This window comes from Centrocercus urophasianus, unplaced genomic scaffold, assembly GCF_019232065.1.
Source record: "Centrocercus urophasianus isolate 14NV4802_14NV808 unplaced genomic scaffold, USGS_Curo_1.0 seq_13, whole genome shotgun sequence".
NCBI classification, from domain to species: domain Eukaryota; kingdom Metazoa; phylum Chordata; class Aves; order Galliformes; family Phasianidae; genus Centrocercus; species Centrocercus urophasianus.
The window spans coordinates 36,591,313-36,610,189 of record NW_024884475.1 but is presented as its reverse complement, the minus strand read 5'-3'; the positions used below and the strand labels follow the sequence as shown (position 1 = coordinate 36,610,189).

At 38.1% G+C, this 18,877-nt stretch overlaps 1 protein-coding gene across 1 annotated transcript in view; it reads right to left on the bottom strand.

Moving 5' to 3' along the window:
- The window catches only part of SPATA5 (spermatogenesis associated 5), a gene marked incomplete at its 5' end in the record, with an annotated part of 180,366 nt that overhangs the window by 110,554 nt on the left and 50,935 nt on the right, over positions 1-18,877 (bottom strand). Inside the window, one exon of the mRNA XM_042812455.1 lies at positions 18,670-18,796. Coding sequence (XP_042668389.1) covers positions 18,670-18,796 — 127 coding nt within the window. The remainder of the gene's footprint in view (positions 1-18,669; positions 18,797-18,877) is intronic.

Below are 18,877 nucleotides of genomic sequence, written 5' to 3'. Positions count from 1 at the left end.
CCAGTCAGTTAGTAAGCACCAGAAAGTGACAGCTGATTAAGAAATTTAATTACTTCTGACTTGATCTCCATTACATATTATCAGTCTTGGCCATCATTCCACAGCCACCACAGAAAAAAATCAAGGGACAAAGTTCAGTGAAAATCCCCTAACCTCCTTATTTTTTGCAGGTGATTTTAAACTGCAATAATAGATTAAAAAGGAAATTAGTAATCATGTTAATGGCACAAGTTCATGCTGAAGCTTTCAATTTCTCCTAACACAGCTTCATTCTGCAGATTTTCTTCTCCATATGACTCTATTACAGTGTCAAACAGAGAAGTTTCCACGCTGAAGCTGCGATTTTCCCTTTATGGCTTATTAGAGCCAATTTAAGCCACAATAATGAAAAGTAAGGAAACAAAACAAATGCACAGCTGTCATTTAAAAACATATATTCTTAAAAGGCTTTAGGGGTATCATTTATGAAATGCAAAGAGATTTCCTTCTTTAGCAGTGTTCCAACACATTACTCTTTTGTGCTTACTCCAAGACAAGAACATACTTGCCTAACATGTCAGCGAGGTATTTATACAAAGGCAACTCTTCAGAAACCTATTACTGTGAACACAAAACAGGAAGTACAATAATACCACCAGTGTATGTTAAATAATGCTTAGTATATAAACTGTGTTCTTCAGTTAATGAGTAGAGTTAACCCCTTTAGGGGAAAGGGAGATGTGAAGTGTGAATTGAAAATACTGACTCACAAGAAAACCTTTGACCATCTTTCCCACAACATTTTTTATATTGTTGACTTTTTTTTTCTCCTCCCATTCTTATAGGAGAACACAACGGAGGCCAGAATTTACAATCCAAGATGACAATTTTCTAAATGAGAAAAAGTGAGAGTAGAAGTTTGATGACATATTGTGAGGAGGGAAAAAAGGCATGAAAATACAGTAAAGTAAAGGTGCCATAAATGCTTAATGATAGTCTGCACTCTGCAACTTCTTTCTGCTATCATGCTTTCACTAACTAATCCTTGTAACAACTATGCCATATGGGAGGTACAACTTTAGGAAACAACTCCATCAACTATTCAGATACAGTTGTACTGGTGTACAAGCGTCACAACTATTTATAGCAGGATGCTAATAAAAATACCACACAATGTGAAAATTCTTCAGCAACATAACTGGTATCCTCCAGAACATCATGATTAAAGTAGAGGTTAAAAATGAATACAAATATTTTTGTCTGTAAGCATTAAGCGCTGAATTTAGAGAAACACACTTTTACAAAAAAAAAAAAAAACAAACAAAAAACAACCCAAAACGTATCCCATGGTGAGACTTGTCAGGCATAAAAGCTCTCTCCTCACACGTGTGGAATAAGAAAATATTCTTGAACAGAGTGAGAGAATACAACTGAGACGACGCAATCACCAGCACATTCTTTGCAAAACAGCCAGAGACGCAGTCAAAATAAATAAATAAAAGTTCAAGCACTTCCTAAACACAAAGATTGGAAACCCAAAACACATTCTCATGCCAGTGGGCAAAAATCAAAGCTCCTCTTCTCCAAAGGTTTGGCAAACCTGAATCTATTTCCAAATGTGTAAGAACATCAGCTCTGACACAGCTTGGTCGCACAGTCTCTCATGCGCACAGAGCTTTGAAAGCTAACAGATGGAACTTTGCTTTGACTGCCATCTGCTGATCCCCTGTTTTGCAAACCAGGGGAGTTGTTCCAAAAGACACATACAAAGCTTTCAAAATCTTCATGTCTCTTCTTTCAGTTCCTGGTAACAAAGAAACTGGAGAATTAGAGACAGCGCATATTTATGTTTAAACAAAATCAAAATCAACCAACAGCCCTGATATCTGTAGCACTTCAGACAGTTTTCAGACCACCGACAAACAAAAAGCTTAATAATTGAGTGTGTGAATAAGATGCCTACTTCAACAAAATCAATTCACACAGATTCATTACAAGAAATAGAGGATCAGGTACAACAGCTGCTCTTTACAGAAAAAGAGAACATAACTGAAGCAACTATTAAAAAAAGTAGGGAAAGTATAAAATAGTAATAGGCCATCTTCATAGCCCTCTACAAGAGAGAAAATCACAACAATCCAATTTAACACAAAAATCTTTGGTATTTATATAAGGTCTTTGTTTCACTGTAGTCTCACAAAAAAAATAAAATAAAATCTCTCACACACAGAATAGAAATTTACTTTCAAGACCTGGGCATTTCGCTGATTCATGCCTTCAAAAAGAAGCTTACACTTAAAGGGCTGAGCGAGTTGCTGATCCTGAAATGATCAGCATGAATGAAGATGAGGAAACGATCAAAACCAGCTCCAAAAATGTTTTTTATCATTACAACCCACCATTACACTCATGTTACTACAGCTCAAAGCAGAAACTGAAGCAGTAAGATTTATATTCCTGTTCTATACAGGAATAATTTTTCTGGTCATGGAGCTTTAGCATATAGAAGCATCTGTAAGTGGAAAAATCAAGTGAATATATTTATTCAAGTGGACAACCTTAAAGCTGAACGGGCTCAGAACTGCCAAAACAATGGCTGTTTCAGTCCAATTTGTATTCATGGTATATTCTTGCCTGATCTATTACCAACTCTAGTCATCTTTTCCAGTTCCCGAAGCTCCAATTCTGTAAACATGCATATATTTCCTTAGCCTTAGAGCAAAAGGTAAATGATCTCAGTGTTGGGGAAAAAAAAAAAAGATGCACTCTTTGTCCTATGGGAAAACAGCTACAAAGGTTGGAGCAGGGACTGAAGGAATTCCAACAAATCAAGTTACAAGTTAAGATCTTCTGTATCAGTATTTTTATGAGAATCAGATCCACCTGAATAAAAAGTAAGCTCATGGAAATCTCACCACAAAAACAGGCTGACATTTGAATAATGAGTTTAGATTTTTGTACAAGCCCAGAAAGTTCAGGTGGCACGCCAGGTACACAAATTCTGGTAATTCTCAATGAAACCACAATTTCTATTCTCTTAGAACAGTACTAATTAAAACAATTTCATTTAAAATGTATTCAGTGTCTCAGAAGGTTAATGGTCCAACTTATATTTTGCCTTCTTTCAGAACTTACATTGTTTGTGTTATGTCACAACATTGCTGGCAGATCACATTAAAATACAACTTTGTTGTGGAAAAGTGCTTAAACAATTTCTTTATTTGTGAAAAGGCATCTTATGTGAAATGTATTTTGTTTTCATGTTCAAAACAAAGACAGAACAGATCCCCATTTCTTTACAAAGCTTGCAAATGATCTAGTACAAATCGTGCACACAATGTAGGACCTTCAGTGCTTCAGTTTCCTTTTCATGCTCGGTCCTCTGGAAAGAAAAGCAACTCCTTAAAAGTATGCCTGGAAACAAGACTTCAGTCATAACTGAAAACTCCTTGGATGCAAAAGGATTGCACAGTCACAGAGTAGGGAAGGATTTTGTCTCCTGTGAATGTTAACCAGCAATTTTCTTAAGAAGCAGTGACACAACAGCACCTAATGCCTCAGTTACAGTCTCCACAGCAGTTACAGCTATGCCACCTTGTTCTCACCACTATGGTGGTCACTTCTGCATTCCAACACACAAACAATACAGAGGTCTTCAATAAGAAGGTGCTGTTCTTCTACAGCTACTATACAAGCCATGATTGCAGCAAGGTGCACAATCTGTTTCCACTTCACATCTCACTCCTTGCACTGTTCCATCTTTTTTTTTTTTTTTTTCTCTGGAGAATAGGCAGTTGAAGCAGCATCACAAAATATCTCACTGTTGCTGTGCGAAGTTTACATTCTGACAGTAAAATGCACACGAACAAGACAAAAATACTCCAACAGTTATTTTCCAAACAACAAAAGAACTGTTATTTTGCACTTGCTGGTACTGATAAGATAGACTTTCCATTAAAAGAAATAAAATCAACTGCTTCTCTCAATTTCTGCTGCAGGAACCTAGGCTGTTAAGAGCAACATCCAGTGAAGACAAAATTTAAGGTTTGTACTCTAGCTTCCCTGGGGACTACATTGCTTTTAAGTCAAAGCAGGGAAGCTCAAAAGATCACAACAAAAAAGAACCAATGAGGAAATCTAGGACAAAGCCAGTTACACTTCCTCACATCTACACTCTACTGGCATCATTAGTGCATGAAGACAACACAGAATATCAGATCAAAATGGTACTTAAACACTAAAACAGGCATTGAACATAGTTCAAAATGAAATGTATGAAAAAACGGGGTTTCATTTAGAAAAAAAAAAAAAAATCAGGAGAATTTTTTTTAAGTTTGCACAGAATACTTACATTTCTTAATAAAAACTAAAATAAATGGCCATTTTATAAGTGTAGTAACATGCTCCAAGGTGCGTGTTTGCCAATTACACACACCTCACATGTTGACTGATGAACACACACACCCTGGCGTGTGTTCTTGATTACATATCTCACGTGCCTCCCTGTTAAGTAATGGAATAAGACTTGCCTTGCAAACTGGCTAACACTGCCCCTTCTTGCTTGGTGACTTCTGCAGAAAATAGTCACAGCTAAGAAAAACAAACTTCTAGAGCAGAGTTACGCTACTTGCAATCTTACATACACGCTCTCTATCTACAAGGCCTAACCCCGTGCTAACCTTCATTTTCTGTGCCATTATCAGTCCCCTCACACTGGGTTGGCATTCAGCATTTTTCTGCATGCTTTTTTTTTCATACCAACTAATTGTCCCCAGTGTCTGCCTGTTTCACTACTGCCATTTTTATGAAAAGACAGGCATGCTCATGCTCTCTATACAGTGACAAGATACACTGCAGTATGAAGACAGTCTTCTTCTAGAATGTTTTCTTCCTCTTTCTTTTTTTAAAAAAAGTTGGTTTTTGTTTTGCTTTGCTTCTACTTGAAACAGCATGCTTATTTTGAATAAATGGTAACTATTGTATAATAGTTCCAACAGAAAGGCATGCTTAGTACAATACAAGAGATTCCTCAGCTTGCTAGAAGACAATCCAGATATCAACATCAGAACCTGTGGCTTACACAATAATTTCTGACAATAAGGCAGAGCAGAAAGCAAACACGTTGCAATGCTTATTGTTCTTCTCCTCTTCCTTCTCAGAATCCATGTGAAACAGGGCAAATGAATTCACATTCTCTAAGTTCATGGTATTGTGGGATGCTTTATCTCTCATTCTTCTGTTTTCAGCAAGTCTAACTGTGCTTGTCAGGATCCGCCATCATGTAGCAGCACGCAGCGTCAGGGTAGAAGCCTTTCCTATGTTACCTCTCTATTGTCACACACTACAGACCCCTTAATCTCATCTATTTCTCCTGTATAAAATTTACATTTTGTTTATGACGCTTAGTACCAAAGAAATGACGTAATATAGGAGCCATGACTTCCAGTAGTATAGCTACACGAGGATGAACACTGAGGGTAAAGAACTCTGTAAGGATTTCAGTAGCCTTAGCAAATAGGCAATATTCAGTGAAAGCAAACGCAAAATTATGAACATGGGAAAATCAGTTGTTCATTCATATATAAAAGCATGAGTTCTGAGATGAACAATTACCACTTAAGAGGCAGACTTTCTAATTTTAATAGACAGTTATGAAAACTTGAGCTCTGTGCTTGGCAGCAGTCAAACAAGCAAATTAAGTGTTCAAAATTGCAAATTGCTAATAACAGTGTAAAGAACAAAACAGAAAGCACCATTATGCACGCATGCAAATCCATGTTTCACCAGCACCTTGAATACTGTGTGCAATCCCAATTCTTTTCTCTCAAAAAGGATATAATAGACTGGGAAAAATTTCAGAGAGGGATAGAAAGTCATAAAACATATTTGGTTTAAGGAATAGTTGCCTTTCTTCTCATTTTGCATAGGATCACCTTCTTCACCTAGTCATTTTTGCAGAAGTCAGTTCTTTCAACAAGATTACATTGCTTCATAGCATGGTGGAAGGGTGTACATAAGGGAAATCATGAAAAATTATGAAAAATTGTCATCAGCTGAGCTTATATACAGGTTCTAAAATATCCAAAGAACTCTTTCTTTTTAAAACTTACCTATGACGCATTAATGAGAGCCCTACAGTTTTGTCTCACTTTAACCTCTTCTCCCATCTGTGAAGTGAAAGCTACATAAGTTGCCCTCCTTTCTCATATTAGGGTTTTGGAAAGTTATGCTCTGGCAAGAAACACAGAAGTGTATTCATACACTTACATAAAGCTGCAACCCCCTGATGAAATAGTCCAATGTTTCAACAGGTTTATTTACCTCTGTTTATTTACCTTCATACTTTATTAATGCTCTTTGTTTTCACCAGGAAAAAAAAAAAAAAAAAAAAAAAAAAAAAAAAAAAAAAAGGCACCCTCTAATGGCATTGACACAAGTTCTGTCATCCTTTTCTATCATCCTGCCAGCCCAGTTTCCAAACATACTTTCCAAAGCAGAACTTCCTTTGCAGGAAAAAACAAAGCAGATGTGGGGGAAAAACAGAAATGGAGGGGTAAGGGAGTGGAAAAGACTTATTCCACAAACTTACAGATGTTGGTCTGAGGTTACAGAGAAAAGATAACAGTAGTACCAGTGTAAATTTAACATATGCATTTAATTTCATAACACATTTTTCTTTAAGTAATATAATATGTATGCTGGAATTATAACTTTGAGCGAGGATATTAATGGGAAAATTGAATACGCATCCTGTTTGAAGTAGTGGCTAGAAAAAGTGAAGAAGTTCATTTTTAGGTTTGCAAGATAGAAACAATCCAAAGCAGGAGCTGTCAGCGTTATGTTACCATCAGAACAAAGGAACAGTTACCAAAAACATCTTCCTCACCATCTGACAGGCAACAGAAAATTTGGAAGATGTTCTAGACAGCGATTGGAATACTGTTATAAAGCATGTATGAAACACAATTAAAGGAGGGCTGTTTTAAACTCTTCTCTGTACATCTGGAACAAACATGCTTCCCTGTAACACAACGCTTAATTCGCCATGGAGGGAGTGTACTTTCATTTACAACAAAGGAAAAAGTAACTACACCCTGTTTAATTAAATTCTTCAGCTCAGTAAGAATGAGTAACAGACACAAGCCCCAAAAGAGGCAGTCACCTCAGATTTTTAGAACTGCTGAGAGAAGGCCTGTCTACCACTGCCCAGCACCGCTGAATCAAAATACTCATTTGACTTTCAGACATTTCTCTCTCAATTAGATTCAAAGGCCTTATAGCCTACATGTTTTTCTAGATCATTCAAAAAATTTGAGAATTTGTTGTGATTCTGAGCAAGTTTTTATAGTTGTATATACGTCAAATCACACAGAGCTTCAAATAAACTTCTGCTATTAAACATGTAATCCTGAGGTATTCTGGTGACCTACAAAGTCATACACTAAGCCTGCACTGATCACAAGAGACAGTAATGTGAAAAGAGCCCTGGCTTTCTGCTCCTGCATATATGCATAACAATCCCTCCACGTACCTTATAAAAATGATATATTATAAATCAACAACTCCCAGATTGTTTCCGTTTTGATTATAGTACTGCCTTCATTCAGTTTGATGTTAAGACTTTTTTTAAACAACTAAGAACCTGGTCTTCTCAAACAACTCTATTTTCTTTATTGATATCTGCACTGCACTTGAATGCTATTTTTACCAGTGCATAAGCAGAACGTATACTAAATGTGCAAGGTATCCAACTTTTATCACTGCTAGAACAAACAAAATGTAAAGTTGGAGCTCTTTCAATGAGAAAAAAAGAATAATCAACTAGTATGAACTCTTCAATGAAGTCTTATTCTGCCCACAGAAATCTCACAAAGACAACACTACTAATAAACTGAACAGACAGTGACTACACCAAACACTCCTAAAGAACCTTAAGCAAAAGCTTACTCATCCTTACTGAGAAACAAGTGCGTATCAACTAACGAGCTGCATTCAATACGTCTTGGGTGTCTTTTACTAACATGGAAAGATTGATCCTATTCCAACTTGCCCATTACAAAACTCTTACATTCAGAGGTTTTCTAAAAGTAAAATTTAAAAGGTCACCTCCTTTCTACATACAAGCAAACAAAGAAACTATACACTGATCCCTCACACTTCTCTCTCCCAGCACAGTTGCAAGGTGTACTGAGGTATGATCCACACTAACCAGTGGCACAGACAATCCTCAGCTTTCTGTTTCACCATGACTTCCATTTTTACTGAAACATCCTTCACTCTATTAGGAGGGAGATAAGTATCTGCACTTATTATAATGTAAAATGCTGAGTGACTTCTATAAGATGAGGCATTTGGTAGTTTATTCTATTCTGAGCTTTGACCTTCTTGTACTTTCCAAGCTGGCTGCCTGCCTTCAACTGATTTGTTTTGTAACATTCCAGTCAAAACATTTCAGCTGTTGCATGAAAAGGAGACTAGGAAAAATATGTTGCTTTGTTTACAATTTAAAAAAACTAATAAAATGACTTCACCCTAACCTTTGGAGGAAAGTCTTGAGATCTGACCACGCTGGGATTTGAAACTTCTTAGTTAGAAAAACTCAGTGATTTTTCTTTATATTTAACAGATACATTTTCAAAGATTGAAACTACCAAGATTTGAGGAGTCTGCATGTTCCTGCTGAATCCAGACTACCAAAGTCACAGCAGGAAAACGACCTCTCCTCTCAGTGGAGTAATCTGAGTCTAGTCAAGCAGGAGGAGATGAAAGAGGATACCAGAACAGATTCTGGAAGGAACAGGAGCCAGATACGGAGAATGAACACACTGAAGTCAGGAATCTGGACTCTGCGGCAAAATCCACAGTCATTAAGAAAAATTCTAGATACAGGATCCCAGAAGGCAAAGAGAAGCGGGAAATGCTGGCTGGGCAGGCAGGCGAAGATAAAAAGTTGGGGAGATTTGGATGACTGAGAAAATGAATTTACTGAGCTTGGGAGAAAGAATTTGTGAAAAGCAAAATGCATCCAAGCACAGAGAGAAAAAAAAAATACATGAGTAGAGCAAATAGACTAAGAACAAGGATGATACTGAATTAGGTTTGCCAAAGATGAAGAAATCAGGAGACAAAGAAAATGCAGACCAAGAGGATACTGGGTAAAGAATAGAACCACAGAACGGCTTAGGTTGGAAAGGACCTCAAGGATCATGAATCTCCAACCCCCCTGCTACATGCAGGGCCACCAACCTCCCCATTTAATACTAGACCAGGCTGCCCAGGGCCCCATCCAATCTGGCCTTGAACACCTCCAGGGATGGGGCATCCACAAGCTCTCTGGGCAGCCTGTTCCAGCACCTCAGCACCCTCGTAGTAAAAATCTTCCCCTTGATAGCCAACCTAACTTTTCCCTCCTTCAACTTAAAACCATTTCCCCTTGTCCTGCAGTTATCTACCCCTTCAAAGAGTTGACTCCCCTCCTGTTTATATGCTCCCTTTAGGAGCATATAGCATTTACTTCAGTACCTAAAGGCTGCAATGAGGTCACCCCATACCCTTCTTTTCTCCAGGCTGAACAAGCCCAGCTCCCTCAGCCTGTCTTTGTAGGGGAGATGCTCCAGCCCTCTGATCATCTTTGTGGCCCTCCTCTGCACCCTCTCCAATAGCTCCCAGTCTTTCTCATATTGTAAAAAGAGAAAAGACAAAACGTCCCACAAAGAACAGCAAAGTAGTTGAATACTGTTGTCAATTTACCACTTACTTCAAGCAACCAAGTTTTCCACAACAAATCTAGAGGCTCCCGTACAGCTGATAACCATGAAGATATCAACATGACACTACACCATGGGTTCCAGACTCTCACACCAGAAACTGGTAATTATTAATCTGATTTCAAACATTATAAATCAGAGCTCTTAAAAATAAGGAAATGTAGGTATTAGGGTAATTAAAGGTGATCATAATGAATTGTAAAAATAATTTTCTAAATTAGTGCAATTTAATTAATCATGCACAATGAATACCACTTTCATTAACAGAGTTAAGGACTGCACGATGATTCATATGCACAAAGAACAATGAATTAAGATTGTACACGCAATCTTACCTATGGCATTTCTGAAGTCATGGGTGTTCAACAAGCACAACAGTCTCTACAATGCTATTTTAATACAGTGTTCACAAAAGCACTTCATATATACTGCACATTTTGCATCCACAGAGAGAAAGACTAAGCAAAAGACCAGTTGCAAACCAAACCCTAAATGTGTTTGTGGCTACTGGGCAAGTATCCTAACTGGGCATTTCTCTCGTTATGTAGCTCACAGCACCACATTAACTAGAATCATGCCCTTAAAAATCAAGTCCTTTTGAAATGTCTCATCCTTAACTGTTATCGCTACCCTAGTGAAGTTTATCACATATGAAAAGATTCATGCCATATAACACAGCGACTGTGAAATGTACCTTGCTGTGTGTTTTTCATCTGCCATGAAGTAGTGTTTCTCTAGCTACACGCCCCTAAGGCTCTGATAGCTCCTGAGGGTGCTCCTGGAGGAACTTAGGCAAGCCATATGCAACCCAGCTGCACCGCTCCTCTGCATGGCCTGACGCTTCATACAAAAGGGAAAGATTGAGCTGGAAGGATTTAGAAGGCAGAAGTTAGCATCACATAGGCTGTTCTCAAGTAATTCAAGTAGGAAGCTAAACATTGTGTTTCAACAAGCAGACAAAAGTTTTAGGGGTTAAAACTTACTGTACAGGTACAAGAACCTTAATAATAAAATTACTATTAATTTTCTAGACAAAGGTGCTATGTTTGCCTCTAAATCCACGTGAAGAATTCAGTTGACCTAACCCAGTGCTATAGGTACTGCTTAAATTCGCTTCACTTCTAGAGGCATGATTCATCTTAACACCCGAGCATATGTTCTCATGTTCTCTTACAAACAGTGTCACTTTCATGTTACACACACACACACAAAAAAAAAAACCTCATACCCAAAAAACAAAAACAAATGAAGAAAAGGCAAACAAAACCAACCCGAACGTGGAGACACCAATGTGGTATCTCAATTACAGACTCACTGAACTGCTGCATGGTGTGGTACAAATAGCACTCTGATAAGCCTCTCAAATTTCCCACTTTTAATAGTTTGGAGGTTTTCTGACACGTTGTGCCTTCATTGGTATTTTATGAGGATAGGACATGGGAATAAAAACAAACTCTGGCCATTACTCCGCCATCTTTGTACTTTTCCAAATTTGTATGTATGCTGTATTTCCAAATATGTCTGCTTTGATACCTTCAAATAAGTTTTCTGGCACGTGTCACAGATTTTATGAAAGTATTAGTGATGCTACACTACATGAACGAATCAATGTAAGGAATGCCTTCTGTAATAAAGAATAAGAGCAGGCATATTTACTTCTGTTCTACTTGAAGTAAAACTATTATATTTTTACATACGTTGTTTGGTTTTATGTTTTCACAGACAAAATAAAGCCAATTTATCCTGGCCCTATGGTGTGTCTGTTAAAGGAGAAAATATGCAGCCCAGCAAGTTTTCCCTCCAACCCCTTATTAAAGGCAGGTAATAAATCTTGAGTGAAAAAGTCACTGTGCTCTTCAGCTGTCACCACTAAGATTTTATTTTTTTTTTTAAACCATAGCAGCCTTAAGGCTGATTTACTACTCAGGCCTCCACACTCTGACAATCGATGCTGGAAACAAAAATCACTTTTGCACACCTGGAAATATTTTATTTGCTGTACTCATGAGAAAACAAAGTTTTCATCAGCAAGGAAGGGGGTGGGGATGAAGGAAGGAGAGAGCTTCAGGTGAATCTTAAAACCCAGTTCTCGACTCAAAGAGTATTATACACGTACATTCACGGGGAACACAGAAACAAACTCTGCATTCGGACAGGTTGATAAGGTGCTGGAGGAGCTCAGGGTTCACTATCCAATCCAGCCTCAAATCATCAACTTTGAGATCCTGGCCAATAAACAGCAGTGTTGGCCAACAATGTCTGCCCAGTGTTTTCAGTATAACAGATGAAAATAATTTGCAACATTAAAAACATTTTACTCCCACTTATGCTTTTCTTCTTTTAAATAAACTTAGAAAGCTCTTAATCACCTGAAAATGTAAGCATCTTTTATTAATAATGGCAAAATTAGATCTCTGAGAAACAGCTACTTTCCAGAGCACATCTTTGCCCTAGTCACAGTTGCAAGTTTAACTGCATTAAAGGGTAAAAACCCAAACACATACCAGAGAAAACCAATTGATGGAAAATGTGAAGGTGCCAAGATTGTGAAACAATTTTAAAATGTCAGACCCTCTTTTCAATGGCATGTAGTTTGATATCATTTTTCCCTAAAGCCTAATTTTTTGAAAATTTATGATATGCTCCAGAACAATCTTGTCTTCAAAAGAAATCCCACATCTTCTGTTATTTCAAAGAACCATACTTGCACCTGGGCAAAATGATGTAAACACGCTAGGTGCTGGCTGACTAAAAAGTCACAAGACAAAATCTCTCTCTGCTTTTAATCCCAGGGCTTTAGAAGAATATGAGGAGTGCCTTTTGACGAGCAGAGAGGCATTTCAGCATTTCAAGTAAAAAATGTTAAAAAAAAAATTGACGGTTCAGCAGTATGGAAAGGCATGGTGATTGCATTTACATGGTTTGATTGCTATTCTGAAACACATTCCCACCTGTTCTATTCTAGTGATAACTACAAAGTCCATCCACAAATGAAGACTGGTTTCAGTCATGTAATATCAGACAGGGCAAGCAGTTTAACAGATTACTTGTCTGTTATCTCCGTGATCCCCAGACTGGACTATTTCCTCTCCAGTAACCTAACAGTGAGAAGCCAAATAAACAAAATGATTTCACTCTAACCAGTGTTTACTTGGTACTAGTTTATTCAGCTATCATAAAATACTTAGACAAGGCATTAAGTGTCCCAACATTGTCTCCTCCTAAAAGTACCTACTCTTGTGCCATCAGTCTTCCAAATTGGACAAAATCTGCGTGGAAGCAATGCTGAGATGCAACAGCCAGAGATGTATCCCAGTTTCCTGTCTGGGACTCAGCTCCTATTACATCACTGCAAAGCTAAGAGACACGTGGGTGGCTTATCCTCAATCAAACCAAACCCAACGTAGAGTAGGATGAACAGGTAAAAATATTTACAAGCAGCAGGGAGCAGTAAAATGGTTTTCAGAGGAGATGGAGACAAACGCTTCACAGAAGTACGCAGCAGGACAAGAAGGCAGAAGTTTTGGGAAGCTAGACTGCTAGATACAAAGAAAAAAAAGAATCACGGTGAGGATGGTCAAACATGAAGCAGGTGCCCAGAGAGGCTCTGAAAACTCCATTCATGGAGATACATAAAGACAAGTCCAGAACAACCTCACCTAACACTGAAGTCGGCCCTGCGCAAGCATGAGATTGAACTGGAAGATCCCCAAAGGCCTCTTCCAACCTGGAGCTTTCTGTGACCTTTGATTAAATTCGGAGGTCGCAGAGGGGAGCACAGCACATGACTAGTGGGCTGTGTGGCCTGTAACTCCAGTCCTACATTACGTTTGGAAAAACTGAAATAGAACCTAGTCAAGGCTGCATGAAGACACTCTGGTAAAACCTATCTGACCAAAATGGAAATCACACACAGACAAATACGCAAATAGAAGAATATAATATGTGGTAATGAGTTAAGTTAATGCTACTGCATCTGACTGCTAAGCATGCATCTAGTATCACCTGCTTTACAACAGCACCTACCCATTTCCAGACAATAATGAATAAATATGCCAGATTCTTTCCTATTTCTTTTAACTTGTAAAACTGCAAACCTAAATATTTGAATTTCTTCCATAAGCCTTCAGAAAGACAGAACTTTGATGTTTTAAAAGAGGAAAGATTGTTTACTTTTGCTGCAGGCAAGAAATTATAATTTCTTTACTGATTCTGCCAAATGGCTCTATCATGGACTTTTTATTTTCATCAAAACAAGCCACTTTAAATTAAGGTTGTCCCAAAATTGCACACAGTAATCACCATTTTAAGGGTCAAATTCACTTGTCAAACCTCTGTTTGACTTCTCTGACCAAGAGAACTCCTCCAAAGCCCAAATGAACCACAGGGGAGGAAAGTTTTATTCTATTTCCCCATAGCTGGCAGTTGCTAGGATGAATATTGGCTGCAGTTTTATTATGTTCCTATAAGCAGTCTAGAAAACTCAATATCCACATGGTTCTTAAATGAAATAAGCTGAACTCCGGCAGTTAAGACACTGAAGTCAACTGAGCTTCTCTGCAGAACAGTGTGGACTGAAGACTTCAGGATGAAGGAAGAGAGGGTAGAAGAGAGAAGGTAAGGAGGCAAGCTGGAGAGTATGACGCTTTTAAAGCAATATAATTGTTCTAAAGGAGGCAGCAAAAATCCTCTGCACTGGCACAATCCACAGAACACATGTTCTTATACTAGCACGCAAGATACTTCAAGATTAGAAGCCAAACTGTATTAAAAAAGTATTTTTTAAAGATTCAGTATTCAGTATCAGTAGAGCTTCTGGTTTGAGCTACACTTGAAGCCCATGAACACCGATGCAATCCAGACCATCATCAATTTAGAGACAGTGAGTAACACTGACAGCACAGGCTCTCATTAATCTTCATTTGTCCTATCACATCCTGTCATTCTTATGCAAATAGCATATTTGACGATGCATCTTTTCTGCACCCCATGATAAGGACAAGTGAAGCTGTCAGGAGCACCAGGATGTCATTATATATCACAAGCCATCCCTTCACTTATCACCTTGTGTTTTACACCATTGCCGATGTGTTTGACAATCAAATTTGACCCAGCAGGAGGTAAAACTATCAGATACCACAGTAACAGGCATCTTGCTTCCTGTGCTGAAACATTCACCAAGGTCCCTGGGGATCTGACAGTTTCTCTTCCTTAAGTGTACCCTGGCTATTGGAGATGAAATGCAGAGGAAAAAGGTATCAGCATGGGCAGGAAACAAGAAAAATTCACCTTCCTCACCCAAGAACTAAGGTCAGCATTAGAAGTTTAGGAAAATACAGGTTTCACTGCAAGAGAGAAGGACACGCAGTCCTGTTGAGCTGATCTAGGTTTTCTCCTGTGGAGATCTGTTGGACTACAGTGAAAAGCTTGTCCATGCATATATGAAACGATCACTTAATGTCAAGCAAATCAAAATATACACAGTGCTCAAAATAAATTATGTGCGGTTTGTAGCGATGAGTGAGATTTCTTGTTAGGCCAACTGATACGTGGGAAAATACCAGCAAGCTTTGAATTGCAAGCAGCTCCATGAAATTACTGTAAAATATTTCAGGCATGAAAAAAATCACTCTTGAGTGGAGAAGTCATCAAAAGTTAGAAGTATTTTTCCTACTATTGCTCATCAATTCTACCTCTACAGTAAATAGAAAACCAAGATTAAAGGGTAGTTTTACTATTCTTACTGACTCACAATGTTTTGTTTCTGTATCACTTTCCAAGTATGTTCAGAACATCTTGTTCCAGAGTACATCTTGTTCCAGAGTACTTCTAACTGAAATCACTCTTTCTCCATCATATGTAGGGTGAAATCAGTACATGCTGGTTTTGTTTCGTTACTTCAATGGAAATTATCCCAAAGTACTTCCAGCATAGCATGAACGAGATGCAAAGTAGCTATGTAGCCCCAAACATGGCACGCAACATAAGTCCGGAATAATATTTCAATAAAATCATGACATCTTAGAGGAACTATATTACTAATAGACATTTATAACAAGTCAAAACAAGTTCACCCTTAAACATAACTCTATGAAAGACTGATTCAAAATCATTCAGTACTCAAAACCAACAAAGTGTAGCACTTTCAGGGATGACCGTGTCCACGCTAGGCACAGGGCAACACCCTTAAATGTGATAATTCCCACGTGCTGTTTTCAAAGTAAAGAACACAAGATTGCCTTGTGCCTTTATACAACATGTAAAGTTCACACATTAAGAATTACTGCATGGTCATGATACACCTACACAAACAGGACACTCATTCATCGTCATATATTACTGAAATAATATTTCCAATACACTGATTTAATAAAAGTTTACATTTTCAAAGGCATCAGTGATTACTAAGTGAACTGTAAATCCATATGGAGAATTCTAATAAACTGAAGTTCAGAACAAACACTTTCTGGTGTCCATTTTTTTTTTTTTTTTTTTTTTTTTTTTTTTTTTTAATTTTATTTTCCCCTCTCTCCAGGAAAGAAAAAGTGTATAGCCTGGTGTAACTTACCTGGCTTGTCTGAAGCATGATGTGAGTTATACCAACTCAAACATGATTGTCCAGTCCCTTTAAATCACAGTTTAAACACTTTCTCCAGACTGGTGAAATTTTGCTCTGCTATTCTACAAGCAAACACTTTCTACAAAATTATCAGAACTTTTTTCTATCTTCGCAGAAATCATTTTAAAAATATCTAAAATATCAATCTACAGTTTCTAGTTAATAACATTCCTATAATCACACAGATCACTATTCTGAGAAGCACTGTCTCGTGGAACTTAGACCTGTTAGTCAGGATTAACTTGGGGTTAGAATACATCAGCCTAACGCTGCCATCTCAACACAAGTGTGTTGTTAGTCCTGCATTTCCTCTCTTCTTTTACCATCGGAGTTCATACTCTATAAGGATATATATGTATTATATTCTTCCTTTCAGCCACCACAGTGTCTACAGATCTTGCCTGTGGTAGCTAGCATGGTTCCCTACACACAGAATATTCAAGTGTTGCTGGTAAATGCAAGAAAAAAAAGTTGGAGTTGAAAGTGGGGTTTCTACAACATGCTGCAAGTACTGGATCAGTGATGTTGCAGAACCTAGCTAATTTCCATGTAAGCCCATCTCTCCTCTGACTGTGTCACCTATTCAGTGATGGGCTATCCCCCTATCATTTCTTGGCTTCAAGGCTGCTTTTAGTTAAAATAAATGATTCCTGGAAAGGCAGATATACAAACAGATTTTTTCAGAATCAATATCTCCTCTCATCATGCCCAGAAATTCAGATGCAAGGAAGATGCCAATTTTTTATCCTCCAGATTAAAATTAAAACTTCCAGGCACTAGGGCTGGATCTGCATCAGTGACAGAGATATAGTGCATATATATCTAGCAATTTCAGTTCTACGTGTTTTGTGTATTGCAGAGTGGCCCCTTTAACACACGCTAGTTTTGTCCCAGGTAAATGCCAATATTTCAGATAAAAATGCAAACCACAAGAAAACAGCATTCACAGGGAAGGGAAATCTAGGCAAAGGGAGAGTGACATGAGAATTGAATGCCCAGGTGTGCCAGGCACAGTGCCAGGTGACGGAGTGACCCAAACAATGAACTGACCCCAAAGGAAATTTCTGTTCAACCGATCAAAATTTTTCAAGTTCAGCTTAGTCCGACGCCAAATTGCGTTACCAAAGAAAGCTGAAATCAATCTGACTAAAATTAAAATCTATGGAAAATCTCAGTTTTGCATAAGTGTATTTTTCACTGATTTACCACTTCTTGCTGAATACACTTTGCGAGTTCTACTTCGCCTTAGCAGACGCATAGATAGTCCTTAAGGAAGCTGTAAGCAAGCCTTTATCAGGCTGCTATCAGCTGGGTGGCTTCCGGCAGTTCAAAAGGCAAGAAGTTGTGTTATGCAGCCAAAATACAAGGTTTTTTTTTCTTCCTCAAAACTTCACGTGTACACTAATATTGTTTTAAAAGCTTGCACCTCATACATATTTTTACCTGAATGCTCCAAGACAAACAGAAAAACACTATTCCAGAAATATCTTTAAATGTAAGAATTTGTTAACATTGAAAATAAGAAAATATTTTAAGAAACCCTACCAAAAGACCAGGAAAAATAAATTTCATTAGCTTGTCATCAAATTCACAAATGCTGTGAAGGTGAAAAGCTGCAGAATAAAGAAACCTCACCAACACCACGAAACATATCTTAAAGGAAATCACTTCAGACTGGTCCGTCTACTGCACTTAGCTGTGAGAAGACACAGCAGTGGCAGACTTTTAAAGTGGATTTTGTAGAGGGCTGCTGGGTTTGTTTTGCATTTGGAGGCTTTCTGCTTTAAGTGTTACAACCATTCTGGTTTTACATACTTGTCTCTCCAGCAAGGCTGCTGCGAGACTTAAGGAGAAACCGTGCTGTCCGCAGCTGGAACCCCCACTGCTGGCAGCAGGCAAACAGCACGGAGGAGATATTTAATCTTTTGAAAGGAAGTAACTAATGAAACCAGCAGTCCAGCAAACTCTTGCATAAACAAACATAACAGAAGCAAAACCCACAAAAGCAGTTTGACAGAAATGTTGCTGCACAAGTTCAATGAGCTCAATTTAAGAATAATTTCTCCTAGGAAACAGACACTGGGGGATATCACAAAACATTTTGTTTCTGTTAAAACATTTGTATAGGGAAAAAAATGCCAGGGACGTTTAAACCATTCCTTTGCCTTGCCACCATTTTCCAACTTCTACCCTCATCATAAAATTATTAGACAACAGTTTGCAGAATAAACAAAGAGAACTGAATTATTCCAGAATCAGGCCTTCTCAAGAGAACGGTGCATTCAACACTGCATCTATTCGTACCTTGTCTATCATGTCCGGTCTGTTTGTAGCTGCCAAAATTGTCACATCCTTCAGCTGCTCTATCCCATCCATTTCCGTCAACAGCTGAGCCAAGACACGGTCTGCTACATTCCCAGCACCTGTAGAGCTGAATAAAAAAAAATAAAATTACAGCTTTTGTTTGTCCTTCCCAGAAATTTGGAGAAAGGAAAAAATCTAGAGTTCTATT